Here is a 22,549-nt window from a genome sequence, read left to right as displayed (position 1 = left end):
ATATAAGAGATGACATGTGGACACAGATATCAGAGTAATTTCTGATCTCTTCACTATTTCAATATGTATGCATTTCACCTTTTCCTGGAAACATTGAATGACATTTACAGAAAGGAAAGTAAATATAATTCCCCTTTTCAGAAGGTTACAATAATTTTGTGTCACCTACAAAAGATAATTCAAAGACTAGGCTCAAACTGATTTTACTCAGGAAAAAGAAAGGAAAAAAACCCACCTTCAAATGCTGCTTGACACCACCAGATTTGGAATGAATATTGGAATTTCCAACATTACTAAGCAACCATACAGTCTCATATGTAGAATACAACACGTAAATACTTAATTTAAAAAAATACTATGTTAGAAAACTGTCCTAGATTGCAAGGCAAGATGTATTCTCTGTGCCATCTGTCAGAGGTGGGGCAGTTATCTTCTGTTAATTGGGCAGTTTTCCTTATCTCTTCCACAGCCACTCCTCCCTCGGGGAGACACCTGCTGATAACAGGCCAGTGAGTGTCCCTGCATGGCTGATCAAATTCCATCATCCCATGGGAGATGCTCTGCCCAGAGGGAGGAGCCAAGCATTCCTACCTGGATACAATCTGAGATCCTGGGACAGGCAAGACAGCTTCTCCACTGGGTTTCCCAGAGAACAGCTGCCTCTTCCACTGGATCTTCAGAGGAAGGCTACACCCTTCTACAGGATCCCTGCTCCAGCAGAACCACCCCTGACACTCCAGGAGGACTGCAGGCACATTTCCAATTGGACTGCTGCCACCACCCTGACCCACAGGGTGTCAGGCTGTGTTCTGACTCTGTCAGTGTTGTTTTGGTTTACTGCATTGTTTATTTTATCTTTTTTTTTTCCCCTAATAAAGAACTGTTATTCCTGCTCCCATATTTTTGCCCGAGAGCTCCTTAATTTCAAATTTATAACAATTCAGAGGGAGAGGTTTTATATTTTTCCATTTCAGGGGTGGCTCCTGCCCTTTGGATACCTGTCTTTTCAAACCAAGACAAAAACCTAATTTTAAATATTAAAAATTGTATACTCTCTCTGTTAGATCCCACCTGCTTCACCACTTCAGGGGGAAGTTCCGTTTTCCACTGCTTGAGCTGCCGGGACGCAAAGGAATGCAGGGCATAGGAGATGGTGCCGTACTCGATCCACAGGGAGAGGTTGGAGCTGTCGATCTCCAGGGCCCGTTTGAAGCAGTTCAGGACAGGGGTGGAGTGCTTCCAGATGGGGCCATCACTCTTCAGCTCATTGGAGTTCAACTTGTCCTGAATGCGGCTCGCTCGAGCCAGAGCCATCCCAGCCCAGGAGTCAAACCTGTGCAGGCAGGAACATAACCCATTGTTGGAAAAGATGAAAGTTTGACAAGAAAGTTTCACAGATATGTGTGCTTGGCAGAAAGCTCTCTGAATGTAGAACCTGAGAATGGAATCGAGCTGAAGCAAGTTTTGATAAAGAACAATAGATGTGTAAATTGAGAATTGCTGAGCCAGTCATTACTGGACAACTAAGAAAGCAAAGGTTATGTCAAGTTGGAAGGGAGTTTTATGAATAGAGCAAAGGATATGTTGACCACAAACAAAAAAGATGTTTTTACCAAGCAGAAATAGGTCTTAGGAAAAGCAGAAAGATACCATAGGCAAACCAACATGCCAATGGGGCAAGTAGAAAAAAGGTCTAAGAATTTTCCACTGCAAGAAGACTGAAAAACAACTTTAGGCTTAAACTGTAACATACTAACTCAGGTGATTGGATAGTAATGACCATAATATGGTAATGACAGTAGTTATGATAGGCTCTAGGTAACAGTAAAGGTATTGTGTATGTTGCTGATTGGTTGTTATGAATTAAGATGCTCAGCAAAGAAAAATATACAATACATTGTAACCAGAACTAAAGCAGCTTCAGGCTTGCCTATAGCTGTAGCTGGCAGCTGTAGGGATGGCTCTACCACCCACGACTGCTGTAACATCTTCTACACAATGAACAGCATTTTGAAGAGCTGCCTGGAGTCCCCCATCTCTCGTCTCAGGCTCTTAAAGCCATGAACAAGCTCCCTCCTGAACATTACACTGAAGGCATAGACAAGATTTATCTTCTATCTACAACTTTTTCCTCCTTTCATCACACAAAACAGATTTCTGCACTTCCTCCTCTCCTCAGAGTGGAACACAAGCTGTACAGCCTAAATCATACTGATTTTCTTAAAGTGGTTTCCTAACAAAGCACTGCCCCCAGTAACTGTCCCACATGGAAAACAGATGAAAAATCCAGGTTTATTTGCCATGCCAAGCCAGTATATCTGTATTTCTAATGGCAGCACTCCCATTGCTTTTTTCTCAGTAACCACACAGCCCTGTCAAAATGTTGTCACCCTGCAGGCCAGCAGACATTGTGACACCTTGTACTGTTGGACTCAACTGTGAATAATCATCATCATTTCCCAGCATAAAAATCACAAAGCCAAAATTGCATTCAAGTAGGAAAATCCTGATGAACTAAAACTGTAATTTCTATCTGAAGGACTGCTGAGGGTCCAGCCCTGTGTTTGCTGACAACACAGTCTGAAGGGTGGTTTCCATAGGGCAGAATCTCACTTTAACATCAGGGTTCCTCTTCTCTGGGGTTTTTCAATTTTACCAGGATTTTAGCACCAGGGCAATAACAATCATGTTCTCATATTTTTGCCTGCAATTTCTTCTGATTCTAACTGAAAATCCATTTCTAGGTCAAGTGACCACAACAGTCAGATTCCGGAGGGAAATGGAACAGGAACTGTAGTACAGACAAGTACCAACTATTTTGACTGGGGCAAAAATACTGTGCTACCACATAAGGCATCTTCTGAGCAAAAAAATGCCACACATTAAAGTAAAAATGCATTCCATTCATTTATTTTTGAATTTAAGTTTTAGAACACCAAAACTGCATAAAAATGGGGTAGGGGGTGGTAATGGTAATTTCTTTATCTGCCTTTAAACAAAAGTTTAAGCCATTTGCTAGTCACAAGTCCCAGACTAGTAGATGCAATAACATTAAAGTACAGCTATTTCCTCTGAAGATTTCACATCTAAAATTGCTCTGTGCCTTCACCTTCCCTTTTGTCTCCGTTACGTGACTCGATTTAGAAACAATTTTCCTGTCTCAAGTCATCAAATTAGGGTTTTTGTCACTGACCCTGATCTATCAACTTCAAGGAGAATTAAAATGATAGCACCTAATATGCAAACTCTATATTTAATCAGTAAATTTAAAGGTTATTTAATTTAATTTAGAAGACTGATATTCAGCACATGCTTTATTTTTAAGATGAGAGAGCTTAATCTTGATGGTATTTCAGTGAGTTGTAAATTATCAAGAAACAAGGTTGTTTTGTTTAAATATCATTTAAATACTTTACTTGTATTCTCTGTGCAGTTCTCTAGCAGCAAAATCAACACTTTTAGGAAGAGGTCAGCCTAAGCAATTAATGCACTAAAGGATGCCATTTGTGCTATAGGTACCTATCAAATGCTGATATTTTTCACTCCTTATCATGCATGAACATGCCAAAGCAAAGAACAAAAGGTACAAACAGTTCATTCTTCACAGTTATTCTTTATTTCAATTTAGCTTCCCCTCCCTCTTTCATTTTTTAGTTTTAATTTCAAAGCAATCAAATATTTAACCCTACGTTTTGGGTTTTGTTTTCTCTGTTGGGTTGTTTTAGAGATGCTCTTAATTATACAACGGACCTGTGATAATGGATTGCAGGTGGGGGGTTTTGGTTGTTTGGGGTTTTTTTCCCATTCCTGAAACCAGTTGTCTGCTTTTCAGTGCTGAAAGAAGTGAGAAGAATGAAGGACACTCAGCAGGATTCCAGAATACTGACCTGTTTGGACAGATACAAATGTCGTGCATGTAAAATTTAATGGCCTTGGACTGTTCTTTGTTCTTGAAATGATAATCTGCCAGGAGATAATACAGCTCAGTCACCACTGGTGGAGAGTAGTCTGCACCCTCGGGGAGAGATGGTGCCTGAAAATCAAAAAGGCAAAGGTTCATATTAAATGAGCATTTGCTGCTTCCTTGTATGGGAAGTAGCCTTTTCATCACACAATATGAAGGGTTTGAATATGAAGACATTGAAAGCATTTCACAGATACACAGAGCACTTACAAACACTAATGAACATCTCATCCTGACTGTATTTTACCATTCAAAGACTAAAAGCTTTGGTGGGATCATTCTTATTTTATTTAAATGCAATTACCCAAGGAAACCCAACATCATGGAATAAATCATTCCACTAACAATCTCAAAGTCAACATAAAAACAGCAACACCAATTTTTCCTCCCTTCAATTTAATTTTTTTAAAAAACCAATTAATTATACCTTGCTGCATGTTCCTTCAATATAGGCAGATACAGTCTCCAGGCTCAGCATAGGCTTGTCAGTTCGAGGAACAATTGTGGCAGTTTTCTTCAGAAGGTTGGCCAAATCAGCAGACACAGTACTGGTTTTGTAACTATCAAATTCTGGAAGAGTTTTAGGTTTAAAATACTCAAACATGAACAAAGCATCTTCCCATGTCAGATCAACCTGAAGAGGGAGGTAGATGAGAGGGGAAAAATACTTCAAATTCTAAAATTCAAGTCTACTAATTCCTAGTTCATAGGAATGTACAAATTACTCTAGCAAGAACCAAAGTAAACAACCCAAGAACAGAGCTAAAGGTGCTACCAATTTATGCTGCTCACAAATACAATATACTGCTCACTGATTTAACAGACAAAGATATTGCTGTAACTTAGTGTAGGTCACTAAAGTCAAAATAAAGTAAAAATAAATTCATTCTACTGGCTTAGAAGACTTGCTCAGAAAAATTGTTTATAAGCAAGGACCAACTGTAAACATTCGGAGTGACACTGAGATCATGGGTAAGATATGGAGAAGAGCTCTGCCCCTTCCATTTCAGAGCCAAGTAAGAAGAGTTCATGAAATGGAATCAGACAAAATTCTGAGCCCCAAAAATCTTTGAACTCTCTACAGAAAATTACTTCCAGAATTTACTCCTCATCTTCTCTTCACTTTTCTTTCTTGAAAGCAATAAAAATACCCAAAATAATTGACAGTTCTCTTCTGCTAGACTAAGTTTTTTCTCCTTTTATTGCTCACTTTACTCTTACAGCAAATTTTGCTCTGCATTGAAAAGCAGAGAAGTTGCAGAGGGTAATCTCCTTACACTTCTTTTTCTTATTTATCCCCTTTCTCTCGTTATCTTCACTCTCTAAGATGTACATATAACATACAAAATTTCCAAGTATTCAATGAACAGTAATGTAAGAGTATTTGTGTATTTTAAAAGGTTCATTCAACAGAGCCAGACAATCATTTTGCTTGTATGAAAATGGTTTTGATTGATAATTCTATGATCACTTGCATTTGGTAAGTGCAAAATAGTCAGGGGTTTTTGAATAAAACCAGTGATGTTTCTCAAGGCAGGACATTGTGTTGCTGCCCTGTATTTTTCTCTTCCTCCCTTAATATTACAACCCTCTTCCAGAGGCACTCTGTAGTTGCCCTTCTCCCAAATTCAACTGAATTTCACATTTCTCATAAACAGTTACCAGGTATTTACCATTAGAGATGTCAAAATAAGTGATAACATAATGTACTTGCAAACTTTTAACTGTGACATTTTTCACTTTCATAAACTGCAAGGCTGGCCGCTAAAACTTTCTTCTCTCAAGCTGACTTTTCCTCTCTAAATTTTCCTCAACCTTGAACTTCTTCTCAGCTGAAAACAGGAAAGCGATAGCTTAATAAAATCAATTTCTCAACACTTTCAGGATGGCAAACTACTATGGATAAGACTAGCACTTAAAATAATCTACTTGTTACATTTATAATTTTTTAAAATATATTTTTTAATTCTCTATAATGTGTAAAATACATAAAATTTAAAAGGAAATAAAAGTAGTTTTTCTCCAAAATATACCAAAGTGCATTAGAACAAAACAAGAATGCATCTGTCATCAGTTCAGGATATTCCACTGACACTGGATAACACATTACTTACCTGCTGTACTGAATGTTCTTCTAGGTACCTTGCTTTGCTTTTTTTGCTTGGGAAACCATATAAACAATAAAAACATTGTTCCAAGGCTGTTTCCAGCTCTTCTTTGTACGGATGAGTATCTTCAGAAGTGGAAGCTGCAAGTTCTTTCTGTAGCACCTGAACCTACAAGCCAAGCACCAAGGACAAGGTCACCTGCAGATCACAGTGAGCTGCCCAGCTGGCTGAGGCAGATGATGAAAACAACTTTCAGGGATTTTAAGGGATTTTTACATGGATTTTTCCCCAATAACAACCCAATATTACTCATGTATTTCTGTAAACTGGTCTCACACAAGTCATTCCAATGGCACTGCAGCAGCATTGAAGTGCTTTTATTTTTCTTCCTGTATTAATTCACAAACACTTATCTTTAATCAATGAGGTTAAATATCAGCTTCATGCTTCAAACTTAAAATCATTCAAAGTTCTCCCCCACACACCAAGCTGCTTCTGTGAATATAACTGTGAACTACAGTTCATCAATGCTGTGAATAAGGAAAAGGTACAGAAGAATTTCTGCCCTAACTCCCAACCAGCAATTTCCTCTGCATGAAAAAAGCAGGATGGAGAGGACTTGGCAGCAAAAGAAGAGAGAGAGTTAATGAAAATCTGGCTAAAAGGACTATAGAATTGAACAGTATGAACAGTATTACACAGATGGCTACACACCAAGGAAAGTGGCTGGATTGATCCCAAATTACTGAACACTGTAGCAAGTTGCTATCTTTACCTTCAACACTACAAGAGAAAGCACCCATCAGTAGAATATTTTGGAAGATGTTGATACTTTAAGACATTCATTATAAAAACTGCAGCTGAATGCCAGAAGAAGAAAGGTAACTCTTTGAAAATTCTAACTAAGCCTCCATAAAAAAAACAAACCCAAAAGAACACATTCCAAGAAGACATTTCAAGGTCAATAAAAATATGCTCATCAAGCATATTTTAGCACCTGTGTAGGGCCATTCTGAATATTTATTTCATAACTAAAACAAGACCCACACAACCATTGAAGTTTAAGGTTCAATTTCAATGTGTTCCACTACAGAATTTCAATTTAAAGAAGAAATGCCTATTTGTGACCATTTCTCATTTTTCAACATCTAGAATTACAAACTCAATTATTTATGCATGATCCTACACGAAGCTTTCCTGTCAATACAAACACTGCATGACAAGGCAAAAGTCTGACTTTCTACATGTAAGAAGCTCATTTACAAGAGCTGGAACTAAATAGAAGATGCTGATTCTCTTTTGATTAAAATATCTGTGCTAAGATCAAGGTACTGTTTATTAAGAGCCAAACTCCTGAAAAAGAAAAGCAAAGAGAATTCTTAGAAAGCATTTCAATGACATCTGGAGTCACAGCAGACTCATTCATACTGAGTCCCAGCAGACACCTTATTGCCAGCACTTTCCCTGTATGAATTTGTGAACAACATTTGAAATTTACAGAAAGGGTAGCTAAATAAGCTGAAGAAAACCAGTGAGCATCAGAGGATATTGTAACAAAAGCCTTATATTCCTAGTGCTACAAACAAAAGCACATCTAACAGCAGTAACAGAATTCTCACTTCAACAGCATTCAAAACAATCTCCTGTGTTATTATTCAACTTTCAAGTTCTTGGCAGAAATCCAGAACTGTTCCTAATAATTCAGACTATTGCTAAAAGCCTTAATTAATATTAACACCTTCTTTTGCACAGCACATTCATCCACAAGCACTATAAGGTCCTCGATCAGACAGTTCACATGCAGAAGGTGACCATTTAACACTAATCTACAAAACACATTGTTCACATTCTTGAAGCTGCCTTTCTCTTCAAATAATTCATCCCATTTTATCTTTGTCTTTCCCTATCCTTCCAACACCCTCTTGTCTCTGAAAACTCTGAAAACTACATTCTTGTGCTTAATAATACAGTAATATATTTTAGTTTAAGAAGCAGGCAATTCTGCCAGTGAAAATGGAACATTTTGTTTGAAGTACCCGATGACATTTGCAAAGATCTCACTGCAAAGACATTGCCAGCTCTCGGTCATCTGTACTTTGCCCAGGTTCCCAGCCCATTCTCTGTGACTCCCCAGGCTGTGGGTACAGGCACATTTTTCAGGCACAATTCAGACTCATCACTTCAGGGCATGACATCCGTGGGCAAGCTCGGGCCTGGGAACAGCCCATCTATTTTCATCAAGCACAGGGCTGAGCTAATAAACCCTCTGGAGTCCCTGCAGGGGCAGCTCAGGTCTATCAGCATTATGCTCCTAACACCAGGGAGGCTGAGGAGAGCAGGACATAGAGATAATCTGATAGTTCTAGCCTGAATCAGCCTCAGTTCAAACACTGCTCATTCACTCCAGCCCTGCCAGGGTGAGCTGACTCCTGCAGAACCCCTCAGGCTCTCTGTGCCATCCTTCCCAGCTGTCTAAATTACTGTCCTGGACATGCCACTGCTCAAACGCAGAGGTAGATGGGGTCTGGCACTGAGCTGTGGCTAATAAGCTCCAGGGAGTGCTGAGAAGGGAAATTAGGAGATTCCTGAGTAGCTCTATGCAGAACTAATCACGATTTTCTCTTGGCTGAAGGTAATAAACCTCACTGAAGTCAAGCTGAATCTGCAAAGTGCCACTGAAATGTCCCTGTAGAGCACAGCCCAGCGGATGCCGTGCCATCACATTATCTGGGACTTGCCAGCAGCCAGGCTGTCCCAGGCTGTCCCAGGCTGTCCCAGGCTGTCAGTGCTCTGCTCAGGAAAACACTTGGCTTTCTGAGCCACGAGAAAATGAGCAAACACATAGAAATATTCTACTTAACCAAGGGAAACTTCTTTTCTGGTGTAACAATGAGACCTCAAGGAATAATCTTGAAAAGGTCAACCATGAATGGGTAAGTCCTTTCATCTAATAATGCTACAGTATTAGTGCCCAGACACCCACTCCTGGAGCACACGAGATGAGATGTAACACACCCATCTGAACAACAGAGCAAAGAACAGCCTTAAGACACAGGAAAATTGAGGGCTAAAGGTATTCTTCATTCTCATCCTTGTTCAACAGATTAACTGTGTATGTAGATCTTAAATAGTATATAGTTAATAACATAGAAATTACAATAGAAGTGCTATTTTTTTCAGACTGTGGTATAAAATCAAGGTAGGTACAATCAAACAAGACATATTTATCAATCACAGAACAATGAAATGCATCACAGCTCCAGAGCAAATCCAGGTAACACCACAGGATGTGGGAGCAATCAGGAGTATTCCAGTTGGGTAACTGCGGATAGATGATGGGCTGCAAATCTTTACTCTTATGATTTGGAAGAAACAAACAACCAAGCTGTTCAAAACTGAATTTTCTTGGCTGAAAGTTTAAATACGTTCTTTTTACATGATAAACAGTATTTATGTACACTGAAAATGTGCAAACCCTACCTAACACTTGACAAATTCAGTCCTTTGAAGTGAGCAACTTATTTAGAATCACTGAGACAAGATGAATATGGAATCCCACTGTGTTATTTTAGCAGTAATTTTAAAGATGTAACTCAACAGGGTTTTTTAGCTCCTGAATGATGTACAGTACTATCCAACTGCTTGGTTATTCCTACTTCCCTTTCAAATCCCATGAACAAAATAAAATACTAGTGCAAGAAGCAAAACAAAGGAGAAAAAAGAGAATAAAACAATTCTTCTTCTCAGTGAGGCAAGTCCAGAGAACAATGGGGAGTATGACAGAAGCAGACCAATAGAAAAGGGTCTGGAATAACAAGCCTTTGCTATTCAGATTAAACTGACTGAAACTTTCATATGTTTGTCTGCGAGAAGATGGAAAGTGGATTTAAAAGTGTATATTTAACATGGAGATAAGGCAATAAACAATCTAACTTTGAACTTTGTTTCCTGCTTTGGGAGGTGGCTTGGCCACATGATTTTCAGAGATCAATCAGAATCACTCTCAGTTATTCCATAATGACAATACTTACATAGAACTTAAGCAGAGCACCATCTGAATTGCAACACCAGGATCTTCTTCCCAAATACTCATGAGCTGTGTTCAACAGCATAAGTGAAGAAGGCAACATAGGGGTATCAGGACTCACTGGAAGAAAGAAATTGGTAAATATTAAAGTACACAGAACTGAGTTAAATCTGAGTCAGTGCTTCAGCTGGCAAACAGCTTCCTCTCTGGTGTGGAAAGCGATGCTTGCATAGCCCTCTCCTCCCTTCAGCCAGCAAGGTAAGACAACAAACAAGTATTTTATTACTTATATTCCTGAGCTGGATGGTAAAGAGCTCAGGTCCATTACGTAAAAGTGAAGAAATAATCCACCTTCTTCTCCCTGGTTCTGCTGCTGCTGGCAGCAAAGGGATCGAAAAGCATCTTCCTCATGCTGGATGATCCTGTGCAGGATAATCCATGGGAGCACTGAGGACACATAGGGCTCTTTTGGTTCTTCCTGGACAGCCATGCTGCAGTCTATGATCTAATAAAGAAACAGACATACAGACAAAGTGATGTGAACACAGGTCGGGTGTGAATCCTTCCCAAACAACCCAAAGTTGGCAACACATTTTACCCCAAGGAAATAATCTAAAGTTGAGTCTCAGCTTCTCACAAGTGGCTGTAAAAATGCTAGAGGTAAATCAATCAGTAGGGGAAGGGTAGTAGATTATTTGCCCTGATCTGAGATTCCTCTTGCACCCTCATTTTCCACCTAGATGTGTCTCTGTTAATACGCTATGTGAGCAATTCACAGTAAGCAAATACACAGCATCAATTCTTAGCTTTACTAGGCCTCATTATTGTACAAGAAATTTCCCTACAACCCAGATGAAGAGGAACTTAAAAAAATTCCTGAATTCTAGAACAGGTCTTACAACAACTGTTAAAGACCAGCTAGAATCATCAAAGATGCTATATAAATGATGTGCCTGAACACTCTGTTCTCCAGAATTCCATTACATTCTATAAAACATACAACTTTACACAATAAGAGTATGATTTTGTAAGTAGTGAAGGGTCCTTGGCTTTCACAGAAGTAAATGGAGATTTGAGAATTGCAAGCACATTGAAATTTGACATTAACTAGACCTGCTTCTTAATAGAAGTGCCATTTGTAAGTCTGCCATTTGTTACCGGGACTGAAAACGCTCATTCAGTTTTGAGGTTTTAAACAACCTTCTGTAAAAGGCTAAAATCAGCTGTATTCATAACTCTAGAAGCAGTTCACATTTCACTTTTCCCCTTCACATTTCACTTTTCACATTTCCCCTTTCACCTTTCACTTCACTTTCACTTTTCACATTTCACATTTCACTTTTCACTTTTCCCCTTCCCTGTTCAGATGACCCTCTCTGTTTTTACTAGAAAAACACTTAGTTTGGCCAGCACTTGCAAGCAATTCTACCATGCCTATAAGGCTTATGGGACCTGGCCCTCCAGCCTGAAGCACACACAGGCAAGATCAGAGCCATAACTTACAAGCTACATCCAGGCAGGTCAATCAATCTTCACATTAGCACCATTTCAAACAGCCTAAAACCGCAGTGTTGGGTTATCTCACCACCATATTTTGATTGTTTCAGGCAGCTCGGTGTCTAAAGGTGCCTGCTGGTAGTGGATCCAGCACAGGTGTGCGCTCAGTGCAGGTCTATCACACTGCACACCATGACAATGCTCACACAATATGGTAATACCCATCTTCCCAAAAATGTGACCTAAGCCATCACTAGGAGTGGGTGGGAATTCACACAGCAACTGCAGCATGCCCTGAATTCTGCAGCACATGGCACATGTCCCTTGGAGCCAGCCACGGCTTACCTGGATCAGGTTGTTGGTTAAGCGAACCAAGCTTGGGGTGACAGAGGAGTCTTTCAGGATGCTGGAAACTGATGATAATGAAGTATCTATTCCTGTGAGCAGCTGGGTTACCGTAGCAACCCACTCCTCTTTAGCAGAGGCTGCTGTCATATTAATCATCTGCTGAATTGCTTCATTCAAGGCAACATCTGAGCATTCAAAGCATTGCTTGTAGTCTTTCAGTTTGAGCAGGGAGTCCTAGGGAATGTAAATATGAAAAAGATCTATTATAACTGAAGAGTTTATTTTAAACATGAATGCACAGCAGGGCAAAGCAAAACACTGTACTCAGTTAATGTGATTACTTCAATGAGATGAAGCAACACCTTTAAATGCAACATTAAAAGGACAATAGGAGGTGCACGGATCCTGGATGACAAATACACAAGTAGGATCTAAATACAAAAAAAACATCACATCTTTCTGCTTTAATAAGAGATGCAAGGAAAGAAAATAGGAAAGGGATGGCTGTAGGTCTGTAATTCTAATGATCAACAGCTGAATAGAGCCCTTACAAGAAACACGGTTTGGATTTTTATGATCTCTTGCTACCATTTTATTACTTTATAAATAACAAAGTAGCAACTCTAAGGCCTGTCTAATAGCAACCTCTCCTGCTTCTTTCTACTCTGAAGAGGCTGGGTCACAAGATAGCATGGAAAATGCAGGACTTGGTTCAGTCCAGTTAAAGACCATCAGTCTTTTTTGTGCAAACTTTTTTCCCCCAACTAACTTAGTAAACTCAGCTGAGCTGAGCTCATTAATACACTTATTATACACTTATCTTTACAGTGTCGAGTGGACTAACTCTACAGCAATTATACTGCATGTATCAACAGTTTCTCATTCATGCAGGAGAGAGTCTTTACAGCATAAAAATCATTCATATGCTAGATAACCAGGTTTCAGAATGGTTCTAGGTCACCATATAGTCAACAGCAGCATGAATTCATCCATAAAATAACTCAGGAAATTATTCCAGTTTCTGTTCATTCCATGGAGGCCTCAACATCTTGTATCTTTAGCCACATTCTCAGTCAGCAAAAGCTGGCACATTGCTAAGGATGTTGATAAAGCTGTGATCTTCAGAGCATTTACAGATTTGCTTCCATGTTTTGCTTTGTAAATTAGACTCCTAACTGTTAACACCCACTCCAGAAATCCTTCCATCCTGTTTTCAGGAATAAGTCTTAATTCCTTACTAGAACAGATTTTGTAAGAAACAAAACAAACCTGGAGGAGAAGCAGCTGAGCTGGTCTCTCAGGTATGGACGTGACAAACTCCAGGTGTTTGGCTCTGCCATAACCATTGAAGCACAAGGTTGGCCTGAGCAGATGCACCACTGCATTATAGTCCCCTGCCTCATACAGTCGCTGGATCTCTTCCAAAGACTGGCATCTCTCCAGAGATTTTAGGTTCTTTTCAATCTGCAAACATCACAGACGATATAATCTTAACTTTTGTTTTCACATATATTTGACTACTGACACTTCTCCCAGCTCTTAATGTTTAAGACAAGAAAAGAGAAACTGATTCAATAATCTACTGCTGCTTTAATGCATGCAGCTGCTTTAATATTTTTATTAAAGATGTACAGGACCAACAGTACAAAAACTGTTCTTTTTGAGAAAGAGAGGTTAGTCTTGACATAATATTCAAACTACCAAACCCTCACTCTGAGATCCAACAAACTTCCATCACAAAAGAACTAATTCATAGTGACATTTGAAACTGGCAGAGGTGAGGGATGGAACAGAGAACACACACCTGCAAATGAGCTCTTACCTCTTCTAAAGAGACCACAGAATCAACGTGCAGGTTGGGCAGCCGGATCACGATGCTACACTCACTGCCAGCTTTAGCCTGGGCGCTGGTGGAGCTCTGCAGCATCTCAGTGCAGATATCATAGTTCTCAAGTGCCTGTTCCATGTCTCCCTATAGAAACAGTGCAGAGGAAAACAATCAACCAAAAAACCCTATGGTTCTCACTGCAGAAAGAGTCTCCAAAACTTGTAGAAAATGTTTAAATTTAATGCAGGTACAGCCAGTGTGATTACTGCGTGTCCTCAAAAATTACAAATTCAACTGAACAGCTCCAATTAAAGCAAAAATATTTTAAAATATCTTATCAATTATTTCAATAATGGATAAAACATATCAGAAAAACAAAATTCAGCCTGCATAAATTTGTAAGATTGGTCTGGAGTGCTAAAATCCCTTTCGTTTAAAAAGGCAGTAGAGTGAACCAGCAGAAATAACTCCTCCATTTGTGCAAATTAAAACACTGAGTAAAGAAACATTCGTATATTCTGCAAAGTGAATGAATTCTACTTGCTCTGTGCAAAGTAGTTACTGAAATTGAGAGATCAGGAAGGAATGCACAGGCAAAATACAACTCTGCATATCAAAGGAAAAAAATGCCAGTAGTTGTATAGGAACTCTCATTTTTCCTAAATAACTTTATTAGAAAGGAATCCTTAGATGCAGGGGAAAAGAAGGGGGAAGGAACAAGTTAGTTCACACTTATGAAACTGACTCACATAACTAGTTGACAACAGATTAAAACATAATTATTGCATTAAAAAACCTTCTTTGATGTCCTGGGAAGCAACACTTAGAGGGGAAGAAAAAGACTGGGATCAAATAACATTTCTTTCAAATTATTCCCTTAGTGATAGGTTTAAAACCCTCTGCTTCAAAATTTGCATATTAAATTAAAACTCTTCAAAAGCAAAACCATGCCACCTTGAAAAAGCAGAGGGAACAGTAATGAAAACAGAGTCTGCTTCAGTTCAAATCTGAATTTTGGACTTCCTGAGACTTTGATAGTGTCCACAGGTCCAGGCCCCTAAAAATCTTATGTTCTGCAGCTCCACAACACTATTCCAAGTAACTTTAGTACAAATATTTTTTTTAAGCTGACTACAAGTTAATTTAAACAAAGACACATATTAAACATATCTGAATATTTGCTGAGCATGTGAGACCTCCTACTTCATTTCCATCTCAACCCTCAGGGGAAGTTAATTATATTTAGAAGCAAAATGAAATCACTATGTTCTAAGCTGATTTTATCCACATGCTTAAAAGAGTAGATTCCTGAATCAGGTGCATCTGAATGATACTGACTTGAATTTGGGACAAGCTGTATTTGTTAAACCAAACGTGAACCCCACCTGCAGTGCCAGAAACCGAGCCTTGAGCCAATAGACCCGGGTGACAAACTCCATCCAGCCTTCCTCAAACAAATCTCGCTGCGAGGACGCAAACGACAGCTGCAGCAGGTCTCCCAAAAAATGAGTTCCTGGGAAGTCAGGACCAAACTTGCCGTTCACAGAGGCAGCAGGACAATTTCGGGGAGAAACTGCAAGTCAATTAATTATATTTGATCATGAAGTAACTGGCATCCCAGAGAAAGAGTCCCACATAACAGAATTTCAAAGGCACTGATCTACCTGAAGGCAAACAATTGATAGAGCAATAAAACAGAAACCTGGAAGATGTTAAGGAAAAATAGCTCCAAAATCTAGTGAACTCCTGGAAACATTTCTCCATACACCCCAGGGTTTTCAGAGTCTGAAGAAAATGACATCAAGTTCTCACCTGTAGAACTCTTCCCTTTTGTCAGTAGCCACTGATCTAATTGCAGCTCCATGCAAGAAAGGCTCATTAACATCATATCCTTCAGAAAAAGTAAGGAGATATCAAAAGAGTATTCACAGAAAGAAATACATTAAAAGAAGCATAAATTTAAAAAAAAATCACTAAACTTGCAATTTACTTCAAAGAAAGCCTTGATCTTGTCCTCTTGGGATTTCTATTCCCAAGCTGTAACTACTTCTCCTGCCTGAAAGGTGTATAATACCACTGACAAATCAACAGGTACAAAGCCAAACAATACTCAGAACCATTAAAAAAGAAAAATCTCAGTTCATGGAAGGAAGTCAGAACAGCATTGCCCGATGTTAGAAAAAAGGTCATCCTTACTTTTTAATTTGGCTAAAATAAAACTGTATTAAATTGCCAAATGATGCCAAGAGCATGATTCCAGAATACAGCAGTAGCACTGACATTTGAAAAATGAGACAAAATATAAGAAAAGTAAGCAGTTATGCAATAATAATGAGAACCAAGGGAATATATTTATAAATATATTTACATTTGTTTAAAAAAGGGCACGTATATGTAAAATATATACATAAATAAGTCACAGGATGTATAAAAATTTAACATTTGCTACATAGAGGCACTTTTGTTTGTTTTGTAAATGACATCAATGGAACACAGCAATTTTGATAATTAATATTTAATTTGCAAAGAAGTAAAAACACTTGATCTGAAAAAATATTTCCAACTGAAGGAAATATTCCAATTTCATACCAAAGGCAAATAACTTTCCAAATGAATACAGACTGCTAACACTAAAAAGATAATATAGGCTGGCTCAGTGGCCAAGAAGTGTCAGAACTGGTTTTATAATTCAAGAAATATCATCTTCTATCATTAAGCTGGTTTAACAATAATGTAAAGAATTTATTCTTTCTTCTATTTGCTTTCAGGAAATTCCAGATTTATAAAGGTAATAAAAGGTGATGCTGAGGAGGTGGTTTGGGTTTGTTTTGTTGTTTGGGATTTTTTACTGTAAATTTCAGGTTATCCTAAAACTACAGAGTATTTACTCTACTTAAAGCAGCAGTGCTGAGCCACAATCAGCCAGTGAGAACAGAGCAGCCTCTGTACTGACCTGATGACAAAAAACCCCTGTGTCATTCAGAAGAACAGGGGGAGAGGGGGGGAGAAAGAGCAACAACAGAATAAAGGGGTAAAATCTGTGTCCATTACATCTCTACGGGTGTATGTGTGCACAAACACACATTACATACAGGTCAGAGGTGCATGTAGCATCACCCAGGGCTGTTCAGCTCAGGAGCTGCAGTGCACCCAAGTTTAGGACACTCACCACAGCTGGGACAAGCAGATCTGAGCCAAACCTGTGTCTGCTGGATTTCAGCTGGGTACTTTGGGCACCCTGACACCAGGACAACAGCAAACATGGAATAAGGAAAGGTGTTGCACTACCTTGATGTGTTGATTACTTGAGTCCCTCAGGAGTGGGTTGGGAAGGCTACTGCTGTGCTTCCTCCAGCTGTTATAGATACTGAGGACCACCTCACACAAGCCAGGAGGCCACTTCACCAGGAACTTTTGGCTGATGACTTTCAGGTATCTCATCATCAGCTCCAAGATCCCACCATTGTTCAGGTTATCCAGCAGGAATTCATGAACATCCTGTTTTTCTACAGAGCAGATAAACACAAAGGCCTACATGTAGATCATAACTTGAAACAATTAAGTTTCAACAGTGTTTTGTGCACTTCTATCACAGTTCTCCTGCACTGCACATGTGCAGAATTCAGTTACTGTACTCCAATCTGTTTAAATGGAAATTCTACACAACAGGGCTCCTGCACACAGTGCTTGAGCAATTCCCCAAAGCTTACAAAATTAGTACCTACTGAGATACTTCTATACCATAAAATTATACTTTTAAAAAAGCATATACTTCCATATTTTCTAGGCATGACAGGAAAATACAGACAATAAAGCATACAATATGGCAAAGACAACAAAGAAAGAACAGGGGTTATAACGCAATCCCTACCAGACTCCATAAATGTTGTAGAATCAAATGACATTCTATGTGGTCCAACATGCTGAAAATTCTCCTCTTTGATCTCCGATTGCACCTCATAGTTATTGAAAGGGTCCTCCTCCTCCTCAGGGTCTAATTTCCTTAATCTGTGTGTGAAAGGGGGACAAAACCCACAATATCAACAAAGTCCTCATTCTTTCTTTCATCACTAGATGAAATCTAAATATGAAACACTGTGCAAATTTTAACAGTGAGAATATATTACTGAAACAAATTCTGAGATTTGCATCCAGTTCCTTTTGGCCAAATCAAGATTACTTTATCTTATCCATTTTGATATGTGTGTTGTCCACTAATTCACTTTAACATAGTAAAAGCTGTTTTATTTTTTAATTTTTATTCAGCACTTTTTACTAAAAGCAATATTATTACATTTATCAGAGAATAATGCACCACATCTGCTTAAAAAAACCCCATGGGACTGGTAGTTTTAAGGTTGGGGGGTATCAAACAAACAAAATCCCAAACAGCTTCTTCTCTGTGATCATCTCATAATGAAAGTTGCTGCTGTACAGTACCTGGAAGGAAGGAACTTCACCAACAGCTCTTGAAAGTCAACCTTCTCCTCTTTTTTACACTTGGTGTTCCGAACTCTAGCAGATCTCCTCTTGGCTGTTTCACCACTATCTTCTGTAATTCTTCTTCGCTTCACTCCTTTCTTAGATTTATCACCTGAAGATATGTCACCTAAAACATAATGAAAAAAAACCAAAACTTGACAGGTTACATTGACAAATAAAAAGTGAGTAATCTTTTTTATTTTTAAAAACATAATTACACGGCAACACTTGAGATTCACTGGTTTCCTTTTGAAGACAGTGCCAAAAAAAATCTCATACAGATTTCAAATAAATATAGCTGACAGTTTGGTCTTCTCAGCTCCTTAAAGTGACACATGAGCACAGGAATAACACAGTCATCTTTTTGCAAAACAGCTCATTCATTCTAAGGAGCTCGAGGCCCTTCCCAGCATTAAAAGTTTGATATGCATCACTGCTGGAATGGAGTCACAATTTTTGTCATCTTGAAGACTGAAAAACTGAAGTGGGAGGTAACAGCACAAAACCAGAAAAGGTCAGATACTCCTTCACTTTCTCTATCAGATGTTACACATATGCTGAAGAGGTTCTGACTCCACCAACATGCAGGTGAAAGACAGCATGTCTCAAAGAATTCCGAAGTGTTTTTTATACCCAAGTAGGTAGGAAAGGTATCTTGAATCTTAGATGGAAGTACCTTGCTCACCTACAGTAGCTCCTGGTTCCAATGAACTCTGACTGTGACTTGGGAAGTTGGGCGTGGTTGGAGTGTAAGGCAATACAGGATCTGGCATTGTCACCACTGGGTTAGTGCTGGCAGGAGTTGGCTGAATAACACTGACAGGAGTAGAGGTGGGAGAAAGCATCAAATGCTGAACTGGGTCTCTGTACTCTGAGAGATCAATTCTCTTTCCCAGACTGGGTCGAGGAGGATCACATGTTGTGAGGTGCTGATACATGGCAAGCAAGGCTTCTCCTAAACACTTCCACCTGTGAGTGGAAACACAACGGCATCACAATGTCTTCAGTTCTTGTCACATTATTTTCTATATTAAGTTTACAAACCTAACAGCATTCAACATTGGTTTTCCCTAACAGCTTACAGATAGCAAGAGCAGCTTCTCAGTGGGACAGCGATACACACCTGAGGGTCAAAAACCTGTCCCTTCACTCAAAAAATGTCTCTAAAAAACACAAGGTCCATGCAGTAGTTGCTGAGGAAATTACTCTATACCAAAAGCCAGAAAAGCAGTGTCAAAGAAAATTTTCAGGTTCTGCATTCAATCAGCAACACTAAAAGGACTCATCCCTATTTATTCACAAGTAGAAAGAACTTCTCTGCTAATACGAACTACATGCAGAGTCCATTAATATTCCAGAAAAACATGTGTAATACAAAAAACAAATCCCAATCCATTAGGCCTTAAAAAAGACATACATAACAACTTACTAGTATCCTTATATCTTCCTGCAAATAAAGAACTGCAATTTTTTTTCTGAGTTTTCATTACTCAATAGTAAAAACAATTTTTAAAAGCTAAACTTGCTTTGAAATTCACATACAAACTAGTCATATATGAAAAATCCTATAATATGTTGCAATGGCTGTGAAATCATTCTCAGATACCAGATCTGTTTTTTACATCACTGGTTTAAAATCAAAAGTAGAAAACTAATAACTATGGGATTTATGCTAAAAACATAAGCACACCAAACCAACCTATAAGCCAGTAAGAAAATGCTGGGGGAGCTGGTTTGTTTTTACAAGGAAAAAAAGGTGTTTTGAAGAAATCTGAAGCACAACACAGTTGTCAGAATATGCGCTTCAGAGGAGCTTTTTGAAAAGAGAAAATATAAAGACGTACGTGAAAAAGGGAATTGGCTGCACCAGTCTGAGGTCTGGCTCTCTGTCACGCACCAGCAACGCCTGTCTCTTCTTACGGAGCTCCAGTGCTTCATTTATGATTCTTCCTGTTTCAGCTGCACTCACATTCACATTATGGATAGACATGTCACTAAGAAGTAATAAAAAATGGAGATAAGTTCAAGATTTTGTTTGCTGGGGTTTTTTTTATTAAAGCCTAGAGGGGATTCATTTAATACCATCATATAACGTAACAAAAACAGCGTTAAAAGAAGCATGCACATAACATCATGTTACCAACCTTATGGCACACACATAGATGCCTCAACCACCAGAAATCTTTGCTCTGAATGATCAGTTAACTTAGACACATCCTGTAAATTTTATGGGCTTCTTATTTTCCCACTCTCCTTCTATCTGCTCCTACTATAAAATCCATACAGAAAGAAAAGGGGAGGTTTTGGTGAGGTTTCCTGGGGGAAGGGGGGGCGAGAGTTGTTTTGGTTGTTATTGGTTTGTTTTAATTAGGAAAACTAAAGTGAATGCTGCAGGGATCAGGAACTAATTAGTAAAACAAAGGCAGACGATTACAAGAGATCTAGGTATGAAAATAAATGAGCAGCAACAAATGGATTCTTTTCCTCTTTCTACCTCCCTCCAAAAGGAATTCCTGAAGAACATTCTGTCAGCAGCACCAACACGTAACATTATTGTTCAGAAGGAAGGTCAGCAAGGTGTTCCTACCACTTCAAGCACAAGATCTCAGCAGGTTTTTTGAGCAACCCCAAACCCAAAATTCACACCCCAAAGGCAGCACATTCTCTAAGACATCATTCACCATTTGAGGAACATCCTCAAGGAATCTTTCTGGAGGCAAGGCTGCTCCTCAAAGATCTTCTCCTTCAGAACCAATCCTTTGCTATACAGACAATCTTTTTCCAGAGCTTTGCAGATGAAGTACAAACATGCTGACAGAGAAATAAAAATGGAATGGTCAATGGCTGCTTTGGTTCATTCAAAGCTCCCATTTCTGGGCCTCACATACACCACTGAATTCCACCCAAATGTGACATTTACATGAATTAGTCCAATTGCTTTGTAAGGTGTCAAATAATTACATGCATACAGTTAAAATAGCCTATTGGTCTTCCTAGGTACTGTATCCAGAAAAAGAATGTAATTAATTTTGTTTAAACAATGTTTGCAGTACATCTTTCACTTACTTTCAAGCCTGCTCTGGCACAGAAGAAATTAGAACCATAAAGCAGAAACACAATTATTCATCATTTTTATGTTATCAAATGTCTTTGATAACTGCAGATTCCATTAGTGAAGCAAGCAGCGTATCCACTGCTGTAACTATAATTAATCCTACCAAGCTATGAATGAGACTGTAGAGTTATACCCAAACCCTAGAGCTATGCAGCAGGAAATTACCAGAAAGCCAAAACCAACATACGTGGAAAGGCAGAGGAACAGTGTATGGGGAAACTTCCTGCAGAGGCTCTGATCTGTGAGACCACAGACATTCATTTTTAGGGTAACCAAAACTTACCTAAACCATCATGCTTTAGAATTCAGTAAAATCTCTACCATGAAGTAGCAGTCTCTATCAAACCCTGCTGCATTGCTTAAGCAAGATACACTTCAACCTATGTGATTTCATTGTTACCATTTTTCTTGGTATGTAAAATCACACATATACCGAGATGCTCTTCGTGCATTGTACTCACTCGTGTAGTCGCTGAGTGTATACAAGATTGTGATAAGGTTATCCAAACAAGGCCAGTGATCGGGATTGCACCTGAGCCCTTCTTCAAAAGCATGACGAGCCAAGGGCAGGCGGATCAGCTTTATTGCCACACGACCAATTTTATACCAGAGGTTGACATCAGTGGAGTCCAGCATTACAGCCTGGAAAGCACAACAAACAACATCAGCCACATTTCAGACACGCATACCCACCTTGCTGCAGGGACTGGCACTGCTTTAGTTTTCAGCAGGACCACAACTGCTTTGGGGGCTGAATGGTGGGCCAGTTTTATCCCATATAGCATCAGAAAGTATTCAACTGTTGTTGAATGTCAACTGTGCACTGACACGATGTATGATGGATGTGTCTGTCTGCATTTTAGAAAGTTTTTACAAACATTAAGGCTCCGGTGACTAATGTCAGCCACACTGTACCTCCAGATAGAACTCCATGGCTGTCTCCAAGTCATCCCGCTGTGCTGCCAGTTGTGCCAGGTTTTTATAGGTGGAGTATTTTAACATCAAACCCGGGTGTTTCAGCCCTTCTTTCTCATCACCAGAAAGAACTGCCTAGAAATTATAGAATAAATGCAACGTGGGCATTAGGAACCAGACAAGTGACAAGAACAGCAAACAACTTGGTAATTGATAATACTGACGAATATTCTAGTTAGCCAGTCAGAACTGAAGTAAGACAAAA

At 39.0% G+C, this 22,549-nt stretch overlaps 1 protein-coding gene across 3 annotated transcripts in view; it reads right to left on the bottom strand.

The window, feature by feature from the left end:
* CABIN1 (calcineurin binding protein 1) overlaps nucleotides 1–22,549 on the bottom strand; it is a 110,566-nt gene that overhangs the window by 84,602 nt on the left and 3,415 nt on the right. For 2 of the 3 annotated variants that reach the window (XM_038151935.1, XM_038151937.1), the window contains exons 6-24: nucleotides 22,285–22,419; nucleotides 21,831–22,011; nucleotides 20,936–21,065; nucleotides 20,099–20,248; nucleotides 18,931–19,223; nucleotides 18,213–18,381; nucleotides 17,644–17,780; nucleotides 17,061–17,278; nucleotides 15,585–15,663; nucleotides 15,158–15,345; nucleotides 13,767–13,916; nucleotides 13,214–13,408; nucleotides 11,942–12,178; nucleotides 10,451–10,604; nucleotides 10,104–10,219; nucleotides 6,079–6,240; nucleotides 4,392–4,598; nucleotides 3,888–4,033; nucleotides 1,072–1,333 (exon numbers count right to left, since the gene is read on the bottom strand). In XM_038151935.1, coding sequence (XP_038007863.1) covers nucleotides 1,072–1,333; nucleotides 3,888–4,033; nucleotides 4,392–4,598; nucleotides 6,079–6,240; nucleotides 10,104–10,219; nucleotides 10,451–10,604; nucleotides 11,942–12,178; nucleotides 13,214–13,408; nucleotides 13,767–13,916; nucleotides 15,158–15,345; nucleotides 15,585–15,663; nucleotides 17,061–17,278; nucleotides 17,644–17,780; nucleotides 18,213–18,381; nucleotides 18,931–19,223; nucleotides 20,099–20,248; nucleotides 20,936–21,065; nucleotides 21,831–22,011; nucleotides 22,285–22,419 — 3,309 coding nt within the window. The remainder of the gene's footprint in view (nucleotides 1–1,071; nucleotides 1,334–3,887; nucleotides 4,034–4,391; nucleotides 4,599–6,078; nucleotides 6,241–10,103; nucleotides 10,220–10,450; nucleotides 10,605–11,941; nucleotides 12,179–13,213; nucleotides 13,409–13,766; nucleotides 13,917–15,157; nucleotides 15,346–15,584; nucleotides 15,664–17,060; nucleotides 17,279–17,643; nucleotides 17,781–18,212; nucleotides 18,382–18,930; nucleotides 19,224–20,098; nucleotides 20,249–20,935; nucleotides 21,066–21,830; nucleotides 22,012–22,284; nucleotides 22,420–22,549) is intronic. The other variant, XM_038151936.1, reaches the window with a different exon arrangement.

This window comes from Motacilla alba, chromosome 15 (assembly GCF_015832195.1).
Source record: "Motacilla alba alba isolate MOTALB_02 chromosome 15, Motacilla_alba_V1.0_pri, whole genome shotgun sequence".
NCBI classification, from domain to species: Eukaryota; Metazoa; Chordata; class Aves; order Passeriformes; family Motacillidae; genus Motacilla; species Motacilla alba.
Note: the sequence above shows the minus strand (reverse complement) of the source record. Positions and strands in the feature narration are given on the sequence as shown.